Source organism: Vigna angularis, chromosome 10, assembly GCF_016808095.1.
Source record: "Vigna angularis cultivar LongXiaoDou No.4 chromosome 10, ASM1680809v1, whole genome shotgun sequence".
In the NCBI taxonomy this organism is placed as follows: domain Eukaryota; kingdom Viridiplantae; phylum Streptophyta; class Magnoliopsida; order Fabales; family Fabaceae; genus Vigna; species Vigna angularis.
This window is the reverse complement of record NC_068979.1, coordinates 6440689-6465590: the sequence shown is the minus strand read 5'-3', so window position 1 is coordinate 6465590 and position 24902 is coordinate 6440689. Positions and strand designations below refer to the sequence as shown.

Here is a 24902-nt window from a genome sequence, read left to right as displayed (position 1 = left end):
AGCATCTTGGAGTGTATGTCATGTTGTTTGGTTATGAACCTTCTAAGTAAGTTAGAGATGAAGCAAGAAAAAAAATAGTGTTATCCAAATCAACAACAAGTCGTCCATTGAATCCTATGCACCATGAGAAAAATAAACATACTTATGTTTGATTTCACTTCATCATATAACAAGTAAAAGAGGAAAGAGTGGAGTTGGAGCATATAGGAAGTTTGAGCACAAGTTGTCGACATATTCAATAAACTAAAGACGATCAATTTGTTTGAAAATTGTGAGAGAATGCTTGGAATAAAAGAATGTAATAAACATTTAAGTTTATGAAGAAGTTTTGTTAATAAACTTAAATAAAAATAAAAATGGAAAAGATTGAAGTGTTATCCGATAATGATTGAGGTTTACTAAATTGTAGTAATTGAATAACTATATATAAGACTATAAAATCATTATTTTTATTTTGATAGTAATTGAGTAACTATATATTAATTCGTATTTTAATAATAACTATATTTATTACATGTGATCGGAGGACCAAAACTAAATATCTATAAATAATGAATATACTATTCAAAATTTTACACAACAATTAACAATACTAAAAAAAACTTGTTGTAAACATATACGAAAAAAAATGTAAAGTAAAAATAAGTCTATTGGTAACAATTTCAAAAATCTCGCATGCCGCAATTATGTTCAATTTGTTTTCTCTCCCATGAATGAATATAATAATATCATCGTGCCAAAGTTATTGATTTGTGTATATTTTGGAACTTGGTATAAATAGATGCATTCTACTTATCATTTTAAAACAATAACAATATAGGGCTTTTCTAATATAGTAATAACATAATATCAAATAATTATAGTTTATTTAAGTTAATTTATCAATGGCTGAAACAATTTTGCATAAAATATATTTTATTTTTCTAAATTTCTCCAATTTCGGTTTCCATTTTTTTTATGTCTTGTTTTGTCCAATTTAGGAATACTCAAATTTAAATTTAAAATGTATTCTTTGACATATGTTTTAAAAAAATTACATTTACGAAGATTAAGATTCTGTTTTGTAAAAGAAGAAGAGCACTACAATGGATAAAACTTAGCCTAAATATACTGAGGTCGTGTATCTGTAGGATAGAATAGTGTTTGCGTGGCAGGCTTTACGTTTTGGACGGTTATCCCATCGTGTCAAGTAAATAGTCTTGGTTCGGTAGACTAGGGAATTCAAAATGTTGTCTGAACAACATCATGCAAAACAACACATGACATGTTTCACTAATTTAGCCGTACACTATGATACAAGAAAAAGGAAAAAAAAAAACTAAACAAATAGGAGAAAATATAAAAATAAATTTGAAGTTGTAGAGATATAAAAATTGAAAGAGAAAAAAAAAATTGTTTCGTCCTGATGTGATGATGAAAGAAAAGATAAAAAAGAAGTGAGCTGAGTTGTGAGGCGTTAATTGGTTAAGAAGGGGAAGATGAGTAGTACAGAAAGTAGAAGCAGAGGCACGGGGAGAGAGTTGTGACGATAAAGACACATTGGCCATACCAAGGAGACGCACATGGGGGCAACTCAAGCACCTTAACGCGTGTCACTACCCCTTAGCCACTTTACTGGGACCACGCACTCCATTCCCTCTCCACACGTAAGCTCTCCATTCATCTTCATACTAACACAACACACACTCTTCTTATTTTTATCATTATTCAAATTTTCCAATAAAAATAAATATCTTAAATATATATTTAACCTAATAATAATAATTTGGTTATAGTCCCTGTCAGTGCAATCCTCTTCACCGGATCCAATCACCATCTGATCCTGTCATTCGTTATTCCCCTAGACCGACTGTAGCCGCCACGCTTGACATCGCCCACACTCAACATCCATTCCACAATTACATATTTTAGCGTCCGTTTGTGTCCCTGTGATGGATAAATGTGATTGGTGTTACTACTGCATAGGGGTGGGGGTTAGAACTAAGTAGGGAAAAGTTACCTAATATGGTGAAAGTGTCTCCCCTACAAAGAGGAAAGACAAAGGGTGCTTGTCAAAACGAGAGAATGCCCTATTAATTAGGGTGGATTCAATGAACCATGACCGGAAAGCTAGAAAGTGCATGGGGAATTCGTCAACAGTGTCAGGAGCCATGGGGCACTGATTGGGATGGATGTTTAGTTCTTCTTGTTGTTATTATTATTATATCCTGACATCGTTTTCAGGCCAAAAGTGAGTAGCGGATGTGTTTTGTCATTTTTCCATTTGTGAGGGGGAAAGTTGGGATTATGGTAATGGTGGGTACAATAGACATATTTGTTTTCAGTAAAATAAGATAAGATGAGATTGCAAAGCTAGATGCCTCGTCAAGTTTACCACAGTTTATAACTGGATTTAAAGTAAAGATAAAGGTGGTGTTGGTGGTAAGGTAATAAAAGATAAGGATGAAGGTGCATTGAGCATGGTCAGCAGTGAGGAAAGACAGAGAGAGAAACAGAGAGATTCGCTCCTGAGTTTATATATATGTATTCTGCAAGCCAGATCAACTTGATTTTGTGCTTAATCAATTCGGGTTTTGTTTAATGGTTAATGGATAATATATGTCAAAGAATATGCGCGTGGCACGGACGGGATTCCCTTGCTCGTGCTTTTGAGTTGTTTGTCAGCTAATAATTCTGACTTTAACTAAACAACTCGATCAACTACTCTTTTAGAAGGCTTAAACAAGTGGGTGTCATGTTTATCCCGACACCTGCACCCCCTGTTTCCCATCTTCCAACTTTCATTTACCTTCCTCGTCAACATTTTCACTCACACACCCTGGCTAATCAATCTGCATTCCCTTCATTCTGGAATATCATATTTCCTTAAACTCACTTCAACTAAACCCCCGGATCTCAACAAATTATATCTAATTATCACCACTTATCTGTCTAATCCTATTCCAACCTTTTTCTTTCCCATAATTAATTCAACTAAACACCATTCACTACTATTGCAGTGGTCCCGTTTTCATCGATTTTTTGTTTCACCACATTGCATGGACTCATGACATCCAACACAACAACTCAAACACATCACTCTTCTGTACCAATTTTTACCAACATCCTTTTATTAACACTTCCTCTCCACCACCTTTTCTATACTCATAGTATATTTATTTATTACCACAAGCCGTATTTCATACATATCATGCCATCTAATCTTTGTGTTATATCAAACACATAAATCTGGAGCCTGTTGGTTCAATCTATGCCTCCCATTCATGCACACATAAATATATGGATAATGATATGATAAGGATTTATATATATATGCATGTGAGCAATGTCATCATCGCGGGGTCATTTTTGTTTGTGTTGTATGCGCCACACACAGTTCCCTTCCATGTTTCCCTCCTTCCATACTTATCCATTTCACGCTTTGGCCTCTAAATACGAGCTTAATTTAATGTCAGTAGGTAGCTCTTTTTAATAATGTAAAATCCAGTCATATTTGTGCAACTCAAACACGATTTTCCTTCTCTCGTTTTTTTATTAAAAGTTTTCTAGCTATAGACCTAGTTTTCAACAACCCCTGAATTGCGCCATAATTTGGGCCATTGTTTAGTTTTCGGTCAGCCGTGACTTAGCTTAATTGAGCTCTAACTTCAAGATTTATCAAGGGACACAGCTCACGCAGCCTACGCTGCACGAACCGAAGCAGTGTCATTGGTTAAGGACCAAACAAAGGTTTATGTCAGCGCGTGCCTTTGTGTTAGAGAAAGTAAATCGCAATCAACTAAACCCACCCCCATTGGTGAAAAGATGCAAAGATTGTACAGTCAAATACTAGAAGAAATATAAAAGACAAGGAAAAAAAAAAAGCATAAAGAAACCAAGGGTCGAGCTTTCAATTGGAAGGCAAAGCCCTAGCTAGTAGCTTTCCTAAAAAAGCTTCACATTTAACCACGAAACACACACATGCAAACATAAAGGTTGCATTATTCCCCATACTTAAAAGCAAGAAATCTCCACACAGCTAATGAGAGCACAAGAACTGATTCTAAACATTGAACCTGTTTAGTTAGTATTCTCGTCACTACCATCCGAATATCTCGCTGAACCACTTTCAAATGTGTTGATGAAATTTTGTGAAAAAGTAGAAAAAACTGTCAATGAGAAATCCCATAAAGTGATCAAATTTGAGAATTCGTCTTAATTATTACTTGAGATTGATGTTTAATGATTAAACACATTTCAAATTTCATGTACCACAAAATATGTTCAATTAACAGATAGCCTTAGTATAGTGGGAAGTGATAACTGCTAAGCAAAAGGAGGAAGCCTTCTTTATACTTCTGGAAACTAAGTTCAATATTTTTAGTTAGCTTCAATAGCATATTTTATCCATAAGATATTAATATTTCCCAATTTTCACCATTCAAATAGTTACTCTCACAGTTCAACACTGTGTTTTTTTAATTTTTGTATTACATGTGTAACAAAGTTCTAGTATTTTTTTTTTTAAATGACTTCATTTTATCACGACTTTTACAAAACAATATTTTTTTTTATTAACACATAATGATAAATGTGTAGAAATAAAAATGCAATATACGAGTATATATTTAAAACTGATCTTGAAATATGATAAAAATTTTCATTAATTAATTTTTTATGTAGTGATTGAAAAATTCATTTGTTATTTCGTATTAAACATAAAAAAAAGTTCTAGATATAATATAAATGTATAAGAAGATAGAGTTATTCCATTTATTGAAATGATCATTTGGTCCTTTTATTTTTACTTGTGTAAAACTTCAATTAATTTATATTTATAACCATTTACCTTTATAAAATAAGCGCCATGAGTTATACATTTTTTCTATTATAAATTTACGTCTTATGTTCTATATTGTTAGAAGTATTTATATTGCTATTCAGTGTTTAATTTAGATTTCAGTTCTCAAAATATTAATTACTTTCAACATGTTACAGTTCCTGTCTTCCTAAAACCAAATCTGCTGAATTTCTTAGACGGTGCTTATCTCAATTTTATTCTATGTTTCTTTTTACTTTTAAACGAGAAGTTATATAAATAAAATATTATTTAACAGAATATAATTTCCCTTTTTCCTCTTTGTGCAAATTATGAGAGTCGTGAATGATATATGCAAAAAAACCAACTTAAAATTAATTCTTAAAATAAAGTTATTAAAAAGATTAAGTCAATTGATAATTTCTATATTCAACTTAAATTATATTTTATGCTCTAAGAAACTCAAGTAAAATAGTATTTTTTTTAAAAATAAATATGATGTAGAAAAAAGTCAACCAGATTGAAATGAAATTTAGTAGTAAAAAAAGTCTCATTCTATTCTACATATAATAGGTTCCCATTTCCAGGGGCGTGGATTTAGCAATATGCACAAAAGGCTATTATTTTCTGAACCCCGTCAGATTTCTTCCAGCACCACCCTGTTACTTCGGAAATTATTTTCCGGAACACAATAAACAATTTGGATTTTTTTTTCTTGGAAAGCAATCTTCCCCTTCTATTAAGGATGTTTTTTTTTTGGTAAAGCTTCTTGATGGGCTGGATGAGAAATTTGATTGGGTCTAAGAAGAAATGGGCTGGACAGAACTTGGAAGAAAGCCATTAAAAGAGCCCAATATATAGTAAGATTGGGCCACTTATAAAAAAGTACAAGATGTTGTTCCCTCCACCATCCCAAGTGCTTTTGCACCTCTCACTATTTTCTTTTATTTCAAAAATACTCTACACATCCTCACTATTTTTTTATTCCAAAAATACCCTACACCTCCTCACTATCCTCAACAATCTTTCTATTTCTCTCTCTTCATTAATCGAGCATTCATATGACTTAGATTTAAACTTGTGATATATTGCAAAATATAAAATTCAGAGAAAACTTCAATATTAGTGTTTCTACCACTTCCATTTTATAAACTTAAAAGTTAGATGCAAATACAAAATAATAAACATAATAATATTAATAGTAAATAATATATTATTATTATTATATACTAACTTTATAATGACGAAAGAACTAAGTAAATTCCAAATCTTTAACTAATAACTTTTCTTTTATATTTTAAGTATTTAATAATATTTTTATATTATTTATCTAATAAATTAAATACTTTATTCAAGTTATTTGAGTCAAACATGTCAGTAAGTTAAAACATAATATATTGTTAAAAATTATAGATATTAAATGTAAAAAAAACACACATATATATAAACATTTTTCTAGAAATTTAGAACAAAATTTTATCATTTATTAAGTAATTTAAAGAAAAAAAAAATATTCAACAGTGAAAATAAGATTGAATCAAACTTATTTAAGGGAAAGTGTAAATAAAATTTTGTAATATATCACAAGTTTAAATCTAAGGCATGTGAATGCTCTATTAATGTGGAGAGAGAAAGAAAAAGATTGTTGAATATAATAAAAAGGTGTAGGGATATTTTTGAAATAAAAGAAAAAATGAAGAGATGTAAAACATTTTTAAAATAAAAGAAAATAGTGAAGAAGTGAAGGAACGCTTGAGGTGATTGCGGAGAGAGCATCACCCAAAAGTACACCACTGCGCTCGTCCATTAAATCTGGTCCACTAAATCTGAGATAGGTTGCAATTACTTCCTGTACCTCGTCAAATTTTTATCCCATCCCATCAAAAAGTTTCTGGAAAGCATTTTCGTAAAAGAATTGTGTTCCGGAAAATAAATTCCGGAAATGGTAGGGTGCAGGAAGAAAACGATAAGATGTAGGAAGAAGCTGATGACAGAGAGGTTTTGTCACTGACCACGGAGACATCCGCTGCAACAGAGAATTTTAATCATCAAAGCAGGTTTCTCTTCTATACACATGTATGTATGTACTCAAATCATTTTTATAAATACCAACTACAATATTTACAATAAACTTTTTTTATGTATTAAATTTGTTATCAGACAATATTTTTATTATTTAAGAATAAATTTTATATCAGACAATCTTAAAGAAGGAGTTATTTGTGTATTTGTCATACATTATTCAAGCTATTAAGATATAATACAGTTATTCAGGTGATTTGCTTAGTATTATATAATTAGTAAGCATAGAAGTGTAGAAATTAGGACAGAAGAGGAAAAAGAAAATGACTGAACGATTGTTTCAAAGTAGATAGACTTCCATGATCATGTTTTTCCATTATCCTATGGTTAGGTTACGTAATTAACTAGAAATAAAATTATAGCAAATTATAGTTGTTAGTTTTTTTGGCTTAATACCCTATTTTGTCTCCAGTTTCGTTCGCAAATGTCAAATTAGTCCATCCTTTAAAAAATGCGTCAATTACGTCTTCACTTAATAAAATTTGCATCAATGAAATCTCTTCCGTTAAATCCGTACAACGACGTTAATTATTTTGCATCAAGATAATTAATGTTGTTTGTACGGATTTAACGGAAGAGATTTAATTTATATAAATTTTATTAAGTGAAGACGTAATTGACACATTTTTTAAAGAATAGACTAATTTGACATTTTCGGGCGAAATTGGAGACAAAATAGGATATTAAGCCTAGATTTTTTTAGGAAAGGAGTTAAATTTACAATCTTTTCAACCTTCTTTGCAAATCCTTTCAATCAACTTTATATATTTTAAATCGTAGTGAAAGAGTTAAATTTGTAATCTTTGTTATTATCTCTAGTAAGTTTTACCATTAGATCAATCTTTATATATATATATATATATATATATAAATATAAAGGTTAATACAAATTTTATTATATTAAATTTTATAAAATTGAATTAGATTTAAAATTTATTTTATAATAGAAAAACATAAAGAAGAATGTGAAAAGGGGAAATGACATGTTCATACAACATCCAAAGTTTAGATATAAAATAAAACAGTCTCCTGCACTCAAAAAGAATAAAATTTCCAAATAAGACTTTAAGATAAATAAATCAAAAGAAAAGGAGTCACTTTACGTCAAATTTGTACAACTTACCGGCTAAAAGTTTTACTCATATTTTATACAAGATCAAACATTACTTATTTACAAATTAGATAATTAAATGTTGAGATGTGCATGCAATTAGCAACGTTTTATGTAAGGGGAAAAATGAAAGAAGAAAAATAAAACCAATATTGGGATGGGAAGGATTAATATTTAATATATTACTCCAATGGATAGTTTGTCTTTGTTCTTTTTATTTTATTAGTTTGTGTATGAACTTCTCTTTCAAAAAAACAAACAACTAAACTATTTTAACAATTTTTTGAAAATAAATTATGTGTGTCATTTGATTGATTTGTATATTAAAAACAGAATAATCACGTACTATCACATACATTACTGTAAAAATGTTGTAAAAAAAAAAGTTGTTAAAAAATCATTTTTCAAGAACAATATATGAAATGCAGCTTTGGGGAGCTAAATTATAATTCTGTTACAAAATTAAGAAACAGACGAAACCACTGTGTCTTCATAGCTGACGCGAACTAAGGTTGCAGAGAAAGGAAAATATATAGCAGGAGAATTTTGGGTCAAAATGCAAAATATTATGTTAATGGATAGTTTCCAATTCCAAACCATAGTCAAACAAACACACTTAGCTACCTAGCTAGGAACAATATACATTGGATCATTCACATTATCTACATAATTCTAAACTCCTATTTGTTTACATATACAGATTAATCCATTCCAAGGCGTTGATGCAGTGAGTCTCGGGCCCGTAAAACACATCATCATCATACCCATCAACTCCGAACACCCCGAAGAATGCTGGGTCCACCGCTTCCATAGATTGTGATTGTGATTGTGACTGTGACGAGCTAGAGCTGTTACTCGGAACTCTATCACCACTCTCCAACAGCCTCTGAATCTCCTTCTCCGCCTCAGAAAGTTGATCTTTCAGCTTCAATACCTGAAACCACACAGATTTCATACTCTGTTAGGGGAATATATCTACATATAGACAAATGAGAGGTATTCATCTCAGGCTAATGCCATTTCACGTGGGAACACATGGTACGTGTCTTCTTCGAAAGTGGGCCTCCATCGGAGCCCAACACCAGTTATCCTAATAATACTGTACGGAGCTTATCGAACAAATGGAAGAAACAGTGCCCTTTGTTGTCTACTAAGGTGGCAGTTTGCTGTTCCTTTTGTTAGTGGCTTTTCCTCTTTTGTTTTTATTATTGGATTTTTATTTATTTTTTTCACATGACTTATCTATGGCCGAGAACTCAAGTGTGACTTAGGTTTCTTCGAGCCCAGAGCTCATATGCGCACGTTCATATGGTGGGTCTTAGTTTCCGCTTTCCTCTACTTTCTTTTCTTTGTTTTCTCTTTTGTTTTTTCTTACCCTTACTTTGCCCTGAAGAACCGCTTGCATGCGAAGACTTCTACATCTCTTTCAACATTTTCGATAAATTAAACTACTCCGACAAAATTCCTAAACAAATAAATAAAGAGACGACTTACAGAGTTAAAGAAGGAATATGGGAATAAAAAATTTCTAGGCCAACACAGATGTAACGTGGTGACATGTAACCCGAAATTGACGTTTCTGTTTTCAGAAAAGAAAATGACACACTATCGGTTGGTTGAGTGTAAACAGTGCGGTGCTTCTGTACAAAGTATTGATTGGTGGAAAACAAAGAAATTTCAATTTCAGACTCTCTAGGCAGCGTACTACCTCCACTTCTGCTTTCAGTTTCCACAATATTAGGCCATAAAGTCATACTCTCAGTACAGTTTTTTTTTTTTTCCGAAAAAGTTTCCTAAGCACAAGAACGAATATGGGCCAATGAAATGGCCCTCGCTTGTTAATTGTGTACGATTTCTTCTTTTAAATATACCTTCGCTCAGAATAAATTTCTAGGAAAACCAAACTCTAGCCTGAAGTTACTGAAAGATATTGAATTTTAGTTTAGTATTAAATAAGAGAGATGGGACAAAAAAAGAGGTATACCTCGGTCTCCAATCGACATTTCTCGAGCAAGTTGGCTTCGTGGGATTTTTTAAGGTGTGAGTACTCTTCTTCTAGTTTTTTGTTCTTCCAGCGAGCTCTTCTGTTTTGAAACCACACTGCAACTTGTCGAGGGTCCAGACCAAGCTCCAATGCGAGCCTGTCTTTCCTCTCAGACTCAAGTTTATGTTCATTTCCAAAGTTCTGCTCAAGTAGATTAACTTGCTCGGCACTGAGCTTCCTCTTCCTGTTGGCTTCGGAGGCACCGTTCTCTCCTCCTTTGTTCTTCTTACCACGACGGCGTTTTGGCTTCTTACTCTCCCCTGAAAAACAATGACAGACACCAAAAGTTAAAAAAGGTCTATGAAGTAACTGAGAACAACGTTTGGGCATGGATTGTAACCTTGTTGAGCAATTATTTGAGTGTATGGTGCATCGGCGGGGTATAACTGAGGGATGAACATCATGTTGTCTTGGAAAGGTCGATGATTCATTGTGGTACGGTGTGTTATGTTGTTCCTAGCAAACTAGCTCGATCGCTCTCCACTGGTTTTGATCTCAAAACCAGTGTCTGTGCGTGTGTGATGTTATTTTCTTCTCCTTAAAAAGAGGATATTGTTTTTAGAGAGACAACATAGCCCTTACGCATATTTATAGCTAGATGATGCCTGTCCACTTAGTTTGTGTTCAAGGATGTTGAATAATGCATTCTACCAAAATGCCCCAACTTCTGCACATATTCGCAATCACTGCCATTCTGTTTTTACAGTTTATTATTTAATACTTGTCACGACTCAGGCCACACCAGGAAATAAAATACGCACGGACGCATCACAATAGACCATAGGGAAATTATACGTACGACGCATATAATAAGTGGTTTTCATTGTGTATTTACGAATATTTCGTACGAAAAGTTTTAAATTATATATATTAATTTGGTCTACGAATTTAAATGTTAAATAACTTTGTACTCTTATGCTGTAGTAAATATTTTTTTAATAAAAAAATATTTTAAAGTTTTTATTATATACTTATAGATACACCAATGACAACTTCACACCTAATAATACGAATACACAACATTTTATTTGTACGCCACATTTACTTGCACCATTTAAAAAAGCTACACTTTCCTCCTTTATTTGAGTAATTCATCTATGAAGTTGAATTTAAAACCTTAGTTTGTATAGATATATAAACTAATCCATTAATGTGTTTTTACATAATTATGTAACATTCTTTTTTTCAAAAGAAGTTCATTTAAATTTGGAAATATTTTTTACGAAATATCGTGGATGTATTTCTTCACCCTGTAAAATATATGGAAAATTATTCTTTGAAAACAGTAACTATCATTTATCAATCCACTCATATAGAGTAAAATGATCTTAATAAAACTAATTTTTTGTATTAGTAAGGAAAAAAAATTAGAAAGAGAGAGTGAAAGGAAATATGAAATAGTTGTAAAAGGTTGTTTGTGTTAAAGTATGATTGTGATTTGAAAATTGTAAGTAGAAGTAAGGAAAAGAAGTGTAAAAGATTAAATGTTAAAAAGAATTTATTAAGAAATGGAAAGTGAGGGTTAAGGAAGGAAGGAAGATAATTAATTAGGTGGATAAAGGGATTGTGGAGTGTATGCAAAAAGGTAGAATGGTTTTGTAAAGCTTGTGTTTGTGTATAAAGGGAAGTTGTTTGGACTTTCCAGAATAAGAGATTTACAAAGAAGAGAAGGTCAAAAAAATGATAATGGTGTGTGTGTGAAAAAGAAGAGAAGGAGATGGGCACCAACCAACCTAACAACCCTTTTGGAATAAAGAAAGAGTGATGGGTTGTGATCCCAAAGTTGAGCACCTGGAGCTTAATAAACAATTAAGAGAAGTTAGCCTCTGGATTTGGACATTTAAGCTATTTTTGTTGTCCCCTAATACTAATTAACCTCTCTCTAACTTTCTTCTTAAGCCCATGCGTGGCTCGAGATCACTCACCATTATCACTACCAATTAAACTACTTCTTCTCACTCTGTCTCCCCCTCCCTCTAACCTTCATTTACTTGCGTCATTGTCTACGTACTCATTCCTTCTCCCAATTTCTTCTTCAATCTAACCAAAAACACCTTTATCATACAATTCTTTTCAAAAATTATAGAGTTGAAACAAATTACAGGATAAATCATATCACCTTAATACCACTTTATTATAATAAATTTATATTAGAATGAAGTAATTTTTATACAAATATTTTTAAGTAATGGGATACAACGAAGTCGTACCACATTGATATTATTTATATTTTCGCAAATCTGTCTATTTTGGTATTTTTTCAAAAGTGGATGATGTTTTTGCCTTGCTTCATGACTGGTGAGGGAAAATAATTAGAAATAAATGATTTTCTTTATATATTTATAATGAAATTTATGAGAATATTTAATAATTCAATTAAACTTGAAAAGGGAATTAGGATGAGGAGAATATGTTTGTATGCAGATATTTTAATGATTGATCATCGAGTGTGATTAATTTTAAAAGTTTAATACGAAAAAACTGAGTTTGAGAGAGAATTAAGGTGATGATAACGACAAAATCGACAAAGATAATGATGGATGACAATACAAAGAAAAGGATTCCCATTTACTATATATGCGTCCTAAAGTTGATGTACTTTTGTTCTCAAACTCATCTCCACAAAGTCATTAAAGACAATGTATCAATCAAGTATATAGCAACATTATACAAGTTCCCACTCAACAATGCAACAACGAAGTGGATAATTAATGTTATTTACCTTTAATATGTTCCAACGGGAGAACCAAGTTGCTGGAGAAGTCACTGCTGTCGATTGCCTGAAGACAGAAATAGAGGAGAATATGGGATGAAAAATACACGGCATACATAAATCGGATGAAAAACTACATATTTTCTTTTTAATATACGATAATAATGACTTATCACATTACTAATATTATATTCTATGACAACTTAACTTATCATTAGAAATAACATTGAATATAATCACAGCATTAACATTCACCTATAAAATTCCATAATCAACAATACCATTGTCTAAACCAGATATAATATAAGACTAGTACGTATGCTTTTCCCCAACAATAGCTCTGTAAACCACATACCATAGTTATCATGATTCGCAAATTAAGGTCAAACTAAAAGCTTATCACGAGTACATGTTTTATACGAACATCACTTTAACAAATTACCTAACCACAACTTTTGATAGTGTGTTTTACATAAGTTTGAACATTATATATGTTTTTCCGTTGATAAAAAGGAAAAACTCCCTTTAACATATATAACAGTACCACCATTAGCCGCTTACATTTCCACCACAATATCATATATGAACAAACACGAATTAAAGCAAGGTCGCTAACTATCTGTGATCTCTTGTTGGTTAGGAGGTGACATCAAATTGTCCAAGTTCTTTTCACTACCAGGTACAATCTTCTTTCCATGAATGTGTCATATTTGATTGTTGCATTGATCTCTTAGTTATTTGCAGATTATGTTTGTTGTTAGTAATTATTTTTCTATGCATTCACAATTCCTTTGTATATTAAGTAAAGAAAGGAAAAATAAAAGCTTGATTACCAAGTAAGTTTATTAACTGTGAATGGTTTATATTTCATAAAATTGTAAAAAAGAAAATGGGAGTTTGAATTTTATTGTCTGTGTAAGAATTTTATTATTAAATGAGCTATAAATAATTTTAAAAGCATTGAGATACTGTAGCCCAAAACCACCAAACACCACCACTTTATAGATATCTGACTTTCCCTACTTTGATTTATTTTTTCTTTTTTTACTTTTCCTAATTTTTGCCGTATAGTAGCCCTGGGGTGTACAAAATCCGAGCGCGACGTGGCATCATCTAGTCAACGTTTGGGAGAATATTCAGATTCAATGCTGGACAAGAAATAAAGCGTGTCCCCTTTGTAATCCTTCAAAAAGGTTTCTCTATCCTAACCTGTCGCGATGGTTGAACTAGCACAAAAGTATAGACGGTGGGATCAGTGAATTCGCCAGAATAAAGAAAATTGGAAAAAGTTAAAATTTTCCTCTCTCTCTCTCTCTCTCTCTCTCTCTCTCTGGAATGCAATGATCTAAACTAGTTCATCTTTCAGGGGTTCCTATGGAGACAAAGGTTGTTGCAGTTCCAGAACTTTTCCTTTATCATCACTGTACAACCTAATCCTCACCATTCATTCCACACCTTTCAGTGCGTACGAAATTGCATGGCCTCCTATCGTGTCATTTTTTAACGATCCACAGTTTTCCTTTAACAAAACTCAACGTGAATTCGAATAACTTTGCTTTTCTCTTTTGCTATATTTAATCTAGCCTTATATTTCATCTTCGCTCCATTACACAAAATTTAATTATTCTTCAACTGTTGAAGTCAGAAAATGATCAGGTAAACTTTATGTGCTGTCGTGATACGACTCACTTGTTTGGTAAACTTAAATAAAAGTAATAGGAGACATTTAGAGTAATTCTTAACAGTAAATATTATTATGGACTTTATTAAATCGTAGTAGTTAAGATTATTAATTTTATTTTGGAAATAGTTTAGTAGTTATGTATTAATTGTATATTGATAATAGTTATATTTATTACATGTGGTTGAATGCTCAAGATTACAGCCTATAAATAATGAATGTATTAGGAGCAAGTAATAATACTATAAAGTGTTTATAAAAAAAATTTGTTGTTAACAAATTAGATTTGGAGTTAGAGAGTGTCTGAGTGTTTAAGAAAGGGTCGGAAAGTACAATGTGTTTGAAAGCTAAGTAAAATGATCAATCTTGTAAACAATATGTTTTTGTCTAAGTTAACAAAAGTCGTCAACTTGGACAATTGAAATCTATAGATGAAGGTCATTCTTAATTTCAAAAAACGTATGAGAAATAGTTGAAGATAGACACCATGAACCAACAAGAACTGTAAGACTGTTGAATGCCCAACTTACTACGTTGCAAGCATCAATAGCAAAGGACAAAACAACTTTTGTACATGTTGTATCGAGTTGTTGACGAGATTGACTTTGATAAGATTTAATGCTAAGTCTTCAAAAGAAGTGTGTGATATATTGGAGAAGGCATATAAATGGATAATCGGGTAAAGCAAGTCAGACTTCAAACTAAGAATTAGGTTGAAAAAAATTTCAAATTTTGACCGCACTAATAAGTTGGTACATGGAAGAACGAAGAATTCTTATTAGAAGACACTGATACGAATTCTAAGGTATGTGAAGGGAACAATGTCACTCGACTTATTTTATACCAAGTAGGATGATTACCGACTTATTGGCTACCCGAACAATGATTGGTGTGGAGATGTTGATGATCGAAAAAGCACGTTCGGATCCGAATTTTTCATAGAAAACACAACATTCACCTAACTTTCAAAAAAGTAGTCCATTGTAATGTTGTCAACTTGCAAAGCCATGTACGTTGGAGCATCTTGGAGTGTATGTCATGTTGTTTGGTTATGAACCTTCTAAGTAAGTTAGAGATGAAGCAAGAAAAAAAATAGTGTTATCCAAATCAACAACAAGTCGTCCATTGAATCCTATGCACCATGAGAAAAATAAACATACTTATGTTTGATTTCACTTCATCATATAACAAGTAAAAGAGGAAAGAGTGGAGTTGGAGCATATAGGAAGTTTGAGCACAAGTTGTCGACATATTCAATAAACTAAAGACGATCAATTTGTTTGAAAATTGTGAGAGAATGCTTGGAATAAAAGAATGTAATAAACATTTAAGTTTATGAAGAAGTTTTGTTAATAAACTTAAATAAAAATAAAAATGGAAAAGATTGAAGTGTTATCCGATAATGATTGAGGTTTACTAAATTGTAGTAATTGAATAACTATATATAAGACTATAAAATCATTATTTTTATTTTGATAGTAATTGAGTAACTATATATTAATTCGTATTTTAATAATAACTATATTTATTACATGTGATCGGAGGACCAAAACTAAATATCTATAAATAATGAATATACTATTCAAAATTTTACACAACAATTAACAATACTAAAAAAAACTTGTTGTAAACATATACGAAAAAAAATGTAAAGTAAAAATAAGTCTATTGGTAACAATTTCAAAAATCTCGCATGCCGCAATTATGTTCAATTTGTTTTCTCTCCCATGAATGAATATAATAATATCATCGTGCCAAAGTTATTGATTTGTGTATATTTTGGAACTTGGTATAAATAGATGCATTCTACTTATCATTTTAAAACAATAACAATATAGGGCTTTTCTAATATAGTAATAACATAATATCAAATAATTATAGTTTATTTAAGTTAATTTATCAATGGCTGAAACAATTTTGCATAAAATATATTTTATTTTTCTAAATTTCTCCAATTTCGGTTTCCATTTTTTTTATGTCTTGTTTTGTCCAATTTAGGAATACTCAAATTTAAATTTAAAATGTATTCTTTGACATATGTTTTAAAAAAATTACATTTACGAAGATTAAGATTCTGTTTTGTAAAAGAAGAAGAGCACTACAATGGATAAAACTTAGCCTAAATATACTGAGGTCGTGTATCTGTAGGATAGAATAGTGTTTGCGTGGCAGGCTTTACGTTTTGGACGGTTATCCCATCGTGTCAAGTAAATAGTCTTGGTTCGGTAGACTAGGGAATTCAAAATGTTGTCTGAACAACATCATGCAAAACAACACATGACATGTTTCACTAATTTAGCCGTACACTATGATACAAGAAAAAGGAAAAAAAAAAACTAAACAAATAGGAGAAAATATAAAAATAAATTTGAAGTTGTAGAGATATAAAAATTGAAAGAGAAAAAAAAAATTGTTTCGTCCTGATGTGATGATGAAAGAAAAGATAAAAAAGAAGTGAGCTGAGTTGTGAGGCGTTAATTGGTTAAGAAGGGGAAGATGAGTAGTACAGAAAGTAGAAGCAGAGGCACGGGGAGAGAGTTGTGACGATAAAGACACATTGGCCATACCAAGGAGACGCACATGGGGGCAACTCAAGCACCTTAACGCGTGTCACTACCCCTTAGCCACTTTACTGGGACCACGCACTCCATTCCCTCTCCACACGTAAGCTCTCCATTCATCTTCATACTAACACAACACACACTCTTCTTATTTTTATCATTATTCAAATTTTCCAATAAAAATAAATATCTTAAATATATATTTAACCTAATAATAATAATTTGGTTATAGTCCCTGTCAGTGCAATCCTCTTCACCGGATCCAATCACCATCTGATCCTGTCATTCGTTATTCCCCTAGACCGACTGTAGCCGCCACGCTTGACATCGCCCACACTCAACATCCATTCCACAATTACATATTTTAGCGTCCGTTTGTGTCCCTGTGATGGATAAATGTGATTGGTGTTACTACTGCATAGGGGTGGGGGTTAGAACTAAGTAGGGAAAAGTTACCTAATATGGTGAAAGTGTCTCCCCTACAAAGAGGAAAGACAAAGGGTGCTTGTCAAAACGAGAGAATGCCCTATTAATTAGGGTGGATTCAATGAACCATGACCGGAAAGCTAGAAAGTGCATGGGGAATTCGTCAACAGTGTCAGGAGCCATGGGGCACTGATTGGGATGGATGTTTAGTTCTTCTTGTTGTTATTATTATTATATCCTGACATCGTTTTCAGGCCAAAAGTGAGTAGCGGATGTGTTTTGTCATTTTTCCATTTGTGAGGGGGAAAGTTGGGATTATGGTAATGGTGGGTACAATAGACATATTTGTTTTCAGTAAAATAAGATAAGATGAGATTGCAAAGCTAGATGCCTCGTCAAGTTTACCACAGTTTATAACTGGATTTAAAGTAAAGATAAAGGTGGTGTTGGTGGTAAGGTAATAAAAGATAAGGATGAAGGTGCATTGAGCATGGTCAGCAGTGAGGAAAGACAGAGAGAGAAACAGAGAGATTCGCTCCTGAGTTTATATATATGTATTCTGCAAGCCAGATCAACTTGATTTTGTGCTTAATCAATTCGGGTTTTGTTTAATGGTTAATGGATAATATATGTCAAAGAATATGCGCGTGGCACGGACGGGATTCCCTTGCTCGTGCTTTTGAGTTGTTTGTCAGCTAATAATTCTGACTTTAACTAAACAACTCGATCAACTACTCTTTTAGAAGGCTTAAACAAGTGGGTGTCATGTTTATCCCGACACCTGCACCCCCTGTTTCCCATCTTCCAACTTTCATTTACCTTCCTCGTCAACATTTTCACTCACACACCCTGGCTAATCAATCTGCATTCCCTTCATTCTGGAATATCATATTTCCTTAAACTCACTTCAACTAAACCCCCGGATCTCAACAAATTATATCTAATTATCACCACTTATCTGTCTAATCCTATTCCAACCTTTTTCTTTCCCATAATTAATTCAACTAAACACCATTCACTACTATTGCAGTGGTCCCGTTTTCATCGATTTTTTGTTTCACCACATTGCATGGACTCATGACATCCAACACAACAACTCAAACACATCACTCTTCTGTACCAATTTTTACCAACATCCTTTTATTAACACTTCCTCTCCACCACCTTTTCTATACTCATAGTATATTTATTTATTACCACAAGCCGTATTTCATACATATCATGCCATCTAATCTTTGTGTTATATCAAACACATAAATCTGGAGCCTGTTGGTTCAATCTATGCCTCCCATTCATGCACACATAAATATATGGATAATGATATGATAAGGATTTATATATATATGCATGTGAGCAATGTCATCATCGCGGGGTCATTTTTGTTTGTGTTGTATGCGCCACACACAGTTCCCTTCCATGTTTCCCTCCTTCCATACTTATCCATTTCACGCTTTGGCCTCTAAATACGAGCTTAATTTAATGTCAGTAGGTAGCTCTTTTTAATAATGTAAAATCCAGTCATATTTGTGCAACTCAAACACGATTTTCCTTCTCTCGTTTTTTTATTAAAAGTTTTCTAGCTATAGACCTAGTTTTCAACAACCCCTGAATTGCGCCATAATTTGGGCCATTGTTTAGTTTTCGGTCAGCCGTGACTTAGCTTAATTGAGCTCTAACTTCAAGATTTATCAAGGGACACAGCTCACGCAGCCTACGCTGCACGAACCGAAGCAGTGTCATTGGTTAAGGACCAAACAAAGGTTTATGTCAGCGCGTGCCTTTGTGTTAGAGAAAGTAAATCGCAATCAACTAAACCCACCCCCATTGGTGAAAAGATGCAAAGATTGTACAGTCAAATACTAGAAGAAATATAAAAGACAAGGAAAAAAAAAAAGCATAAAGAAACCAAGGGTCGAGCTTTCAATTGGAAGGCAAAGCCCTAGCTAGTAGCTTTCCTAAAAAAGCTTCACATTTAACCACGAAACACACACATGCAAACATAAAGGTTGCATTATTCCCCATACTTAAAAGCAAGAAATCTCCACACAGCTAAGTCAGTATCTTGGAGGGAGTTGTATAATAATCAAAGATTCTGGCTATTACTTTGATTATTTAAATTTTTCTAATCCCTTAATGAATTCCGATTAAAGAAGTAGCAGACGTACGAAACGTGGCAGGTGGAGTAGTGGGGATGTGGCGTTTCTACGTCCTTCGATTCCAAATTATTTCACACTCTTTAAGGGATTCCAAGCTGGCTGTCTTTCGTTCTGTAAACTACCACTGGGCTAAGCACATGCTTCCCACTCATGTTATTGTTGTTGTTATCTAATCCTTCCTTTCTTTCTTTTCCCTTCCTTTAACTAATATCTTACCAGTACAAGTTAAAAAAACCAACAAACACAGACGAAACTTATTAAAAATTACGTTAACAGTAGCATTAAAAAATTACGGAGGAGTGTAAAAGACCTTCATTTTAACTTTCTCAATCAATGTCTTTAAGAACTACTTAGTATTTTCGTTTTTTTGTGTGGTTGGGTTGGAGTATCGATCGATCTGATAACCAATGGTTTGATAATATATAGAGAAGTGATTAAAAGGCAACGCCATATATGGGACATGTGTTGGGTACAAAAAATAGCCGAGTGTCAATCAAACAGATATGGAATCTGGGGAAAAATTACTTAGATTGATTTATGAGGTGTCCTTTGATCCCAAGACAACTAAACAAGACTTCTCACCCGCTCTTTCTTGTACTATTTTATTTTAGCTTTGCGTGATGCATAGCAATGTTTCGTGGTCCTTGTGCTCCCTCACCTTCATCACCCTCTAATTTTTCTGGTTCGTCTTCTTGGATATATACTATAGTGGGACACCGCAACCCAGTGTTACTTGAACCCTTCAATTCAACCACCACATAATGTGAATGAACTATTATAATATAGTGAGCTTACTTGACTTCAATCGGAACAAAGAAGAGGTAAATTTTGAGTAGATAAGCTAGCAGTATAAAACTAAATCGGGATCAGTGACGCCCTGACGAAGCAATATAAGTTTTATATGTTTTTTGTGTGCGCAGTTTGCATTTGGAAAAACAAAAAGTCATTGGATTGCTTGTTTTGACAACTGAAGAGAGGAACCAAAAGAAAAAAGAAATGAAAGAAGGTAGCCCGGCCCACGGTAACGGAGGAAGTCATGTAAGACTTTTCTTCTGTTTACTGCAAATGCGTGGAACACATGCATGTGGACATATATTCTATATATGCAGACTTTTAAGGAAATACGTGAAGGTGAGAATTTGAAACAGATAGGGCAAGCGCAAAAGGAGATGAGACAATGTAGGATAAGGTCACGCGTTATGATACTGTCGTATCTCAAAAATGTAAGTGGGTGAACTAAGGCCGAAAGACAGTGTTGCTATGTTTCCCAAATCAAATATTACAAAACAAAACGTTAAGGTAATAATTACACGTGTACAAGTTAGTGCAGGAGAGATGGTGTGGTGGTTTTGGTGGTGCCACGTGGGTTATCCATAATGGTGGGTAGGGTGTATTTGCATGGTAGGATTTGGGTGCCATGGCTATCAACGTTGAGGACTGGGAAAAGTGGGATTTGTTAAACACTGTCAACATCAATTTTTAGCGTCTAGATTTATAACGAATCACTGACTGGGCTTTGAGAGTCCCAAAATTGATACCACCAGCCCATTTCAGATTATGGGCCAAGTTCGAATTTGGACTAACTTCAATTCATCAAAGGGTTTTCTTCCTGCACCTCCAAATATTCTTTCTCCAACTCCCAAATTTTCTAAATCTATTAACTGATCTTCTAATTAGGGTAAAGAAAATTTTCTCTTCCCTTATATTTACCCACCCACTTTTATTCACTCACTTTCTCCTAATCCTAGCGCCGCACCACTCACCCACAAAGAAGTCTTATTCCTCACCCTCTTCACCACCATAGCACACCAATAAACCTTCAAGCAATTCATGTCTGGTGCATTCATTTACGACATTTCTAAATTTGTAAATGTTTATACTAAATTCGTAGTTGAATGTAGGTAGGGAAGGAATTGGATATTTGTAATTGAATAATTTTAAAATTTGATTAAGGAGGTACCAAATTTTAAAATCCAATTAACATATTATCGAATTGGAATTGACTTTATATTTTGAAAACCGATGAATTCTTGTAACTTAATCTTGAAATCTAGCTAGTACTAATTCCAAATCCATATTAAATGAATTTCGAAATTAGATTAAGTCTTATACCATATTTCAAAAAAATAAAATTAGAATAATAGTGAAATTTGGAAGTGGAAGTGCAAAAACAAAATTTGGAGGTGCATAAATAAACCCCTTCATCAAATAGTAATTAATGTTTGTATTAATAATTAAAAAAAACATACATTAGTATACCGTATGACCAGACGTCCCTACATGTCAAGAGAGGGATGGACCATCCAACTTAGTAGATATTCAAGATGAACTCAAAATAAACTTAAGACCCGTTCGGCTTGCTATGAGCAAGAGTCGGCCGACTTATCCCAAAAACATTCTCACTAAAGAGACATTAAGAAGTATGTTTACATGTAAGTATTAATTAGTGTAATGGATCGAGGTGTCGTGATTAAGGTTCTGTTGATTTTAGACCCACCTCAAAAACTATAAATAGAAGTCAAAGATAAAATATGTGATTGCATTTACTGTACATTTAAGACTATTGTTCTAATCCCGTGTGGACTGTTTACTGACTTAAGCATTAAAGTATCCTTGGCAGGTACCCTCAATTAGTTGGAGCGAAAGCGAAGACATAGGACGAAGATACAATTACCCGAACAGTTTTAGAAGGAAATTGTGGAGGTGTTTGTAGAAGTTACTTGATCCTACACCCAAAACAATTAATTTTTTTTATTAGCAAAAACATTATGAACCTTAAACTTGGCTACGTGATTATTATATTTCAAGATTTATAAATGTGTATATTTTGAATGATTAGAATTTTTCGCTCAACTCGTTAGTTTTTTATATCAGCACATACATTATGAACCTTACACTTGGTTGCGTGATTATTATATTTCTTGATTTATAAATATATATATTTTGAATGATAAGAATGTTTTGCTCAACTCATTAATCTTTTTCTCTATCAACACATACATTATGAACCTTATATATGGTTGCGTGATTGTTATATTTCATGATTTATAAATGTGAATGTTTTGAATTATAAGAATGTTTTGCTCAACTTGTTAGTTTTTTTTTTTATCAGCACGCAGTTATAAACCTTACACCTTATTGCTTGATTATTATATTTCATTATTTATAAATGTATATATTTTTAATGATAAGAATATTTGGTTCAAGTAAAGGCTGAAGTTATTTTAATGTTGTAAAATAATATTATATTTGCTAGCATATAAATCAAGTATATAATTAATTCATATAGTGATGAAATATACGGATATGATATGATTATGTAAAGCCAGAGGAGTCAAAATTATTATGGATAATTTTTTTCACAACTATTTATAAAGAGAAAATTAACTATATTTTTAGTCTTTTAATTTTTTAACTATCATAAATATTTTACCAATATCATTTTTACATTTTATAATAAATATATGATGTCTTCAACATCCAATGTTAAACGATTTATCATTAATCAAATGTTATTTCACCAAAGCCAAAAATAATATGAAATCTTAAATCATTAAAATCTTTTAAAATCTTGACTTCATCAATAAAAAGAAGAAAAAAGTTCATTTGTCATTTCGTAAATTGTTTAACACCTCAACTTATATATTCATTCATAATATGTAAAATAAAATTAATATAAAATTTATGATAGGACGAAATATGATTTAGTTTAAAAGTTTAAAAATTATAAACATAATTAAAAAAATATAGAAAGTGCAATAGATCAGCAGGTATTTCTTATCACTGATATTAACTTGCAAATGCATTAAACGCTCTAAAAAAAATATTTTTTTTCAGTGATCTTTTCTGACTTTAATATAATTGTTTCCAGTGAAAAAAAAAATACATGTGGTGCATAATAAAATTCAAGTTGTCTCACTTGTTTCTTTTATAATGGTATAGTATATTAGAAATTATATCCATGTTCGGCCATATGTGCTTTGAGATAATAATTTATATTTGGGTGTTGCTTCCTCCACCACCCAATTGCTACTTCCACACTATTTTCTTTTATTCCAAAAATACTCTACACTTTTCCACTATTTTCTTTTATTCCAAATTAGTGCTTCTACCACTTCCATTTTATAAACTTAAAAGTTAGATGCAAATACAAAATAATAAACATAATAATATTAATAGTAAATAATATATTATTTTTATTATTATTATATACTAACTTTATAATGACAAAAGAACTAAATAAATTTTAAATCTTTAACAAATAACTTTTTCTTTATATTTTAAGTATTTAATAATATTTTTATATTATTTATCTAATAAATTAAATACTTTATTTAAGTTATTTGAGTCAAACATGTCGGTAAGTTAAAACATAATATGATGTTAAAAATTATAGATATTAAATGTAAAAAAAAAACACATATATATATAAACATTTTTCTAGAAATTTAGAACAAAATTTTACCATTTATTAAGTAATTTGAAGAAAAAAAATATATTGAAAAGTGAAAATAAGATTGAATCAAACTTATTTAAGGGAAAGTGTAAATAAAATTTTGCAATATATCATAAGTTTAAATCTGAGTCATGTGAATGCTCCATTGATATGGAGAGAAAGAGAAAGATTGTTTTTGTTGAATATAGTGGGGAGGTGTAGGGTATTTTTGGAATAAAAGAAAATAGTGAGAAGGTGTAGAGTATTTTTGAAATAAAAGAAAATAGTGGGGAAGTGCAGGAGCACTTGGAGTGGTGGAGGGAGCAACACCCTTTATATTTTGAGTTAATTTAACTTTTTATTTTATTTGCCTAGCCCATTAAGACTTTTCTTTGATCAAACTTCAATTGTGGAAATTGTAAAATGCAAGTTTAATAAACTAGCATGTGATCCAAATAAATGGGGTTTTTGTTTGCTTTGCTTTATACGGTCTGAAATATGTTATGCTGGCAATGGTATGAATGAGTATGATGATTGATGAAGCCTTTTAACGTAAAGAAGAAGAGTATCTTTGACAAATCGCCATTTAATTTTTTTTTTCCATGTTAACACGCGTGTATTACAACCTGGATTAAGCATATACAACTAGGTTGATTAGATTAAAAGCTAATAATAAAAAGATTAGAAGTGTATTACACTGTACCATGGAGGAAAGAATACATTGAAAAAGTTGGTGACAGAAAATGAAATATAGGTTTAAGCAGAAAAATGTGAAGATACGAACGTGAATTTCTGAAAAACGAAAACTGTTGTGATGAAATATTTGAAGAAAAATGTGAATTAAAATTGGTTAGAAAGGAAAAATGAAGTGAAGTGAGCAGTGGTGGGAGAGTGG

General features: G+C 32.0%; 1 protein-coding gene across 1 annotated transcript; it reads right to left on the bottom strand.

Annotated features, from left to right (window-relative positions):
• Positions 1-8542: 8542 nt before the first annotated feature.
• LOC128194316 (homeobox-leucine zipper protein ATHB-40) lies at positions 8543-10610 on the bottom strand. The gene is made up of 3 exons (XM_052869641.1): positions 10376-10610; positions 9976-10295; positions 8543-8925 (listed from the first exon to the last, which is right to left on the bottom strand). The coding sequence occupies exons 1-3, from the start codon at positions 10464-10466 to the stop codon at positions 8680-8682; spliced, it is 657 nt and encodes a 218-aa protein (XP_052725601.1). The 5' UTR covers positions 10467-10610; the 3' UTR covers positions 8543-8679.
• Positions 10611-24902: the final 14292 nt, after the last annotated feature.

Coding starts and splice junctions, on each gene's coding strand:
- LOC128194316 (XM_052869641.1), bottom strand. CDS start 10,466: ATGAATCATCGACCTTTCCAAGACAACATGATGTTCATCCCTCAGTTA. Junction 10,296..10,375: donor TCAAATAATTGCTCAACAAG/GTTACAATCCAT, acceptor ATTGTTTTTCAG/GGGAGAGTAAGAAGCCAAAA. Junction 8,926..9,975: donor AATGTCGATTGGAGACCGAG/GTATACCTCTTT, acceptor GTGTGGTTTCAG/GTATTGAAGCTGAAAGATCA.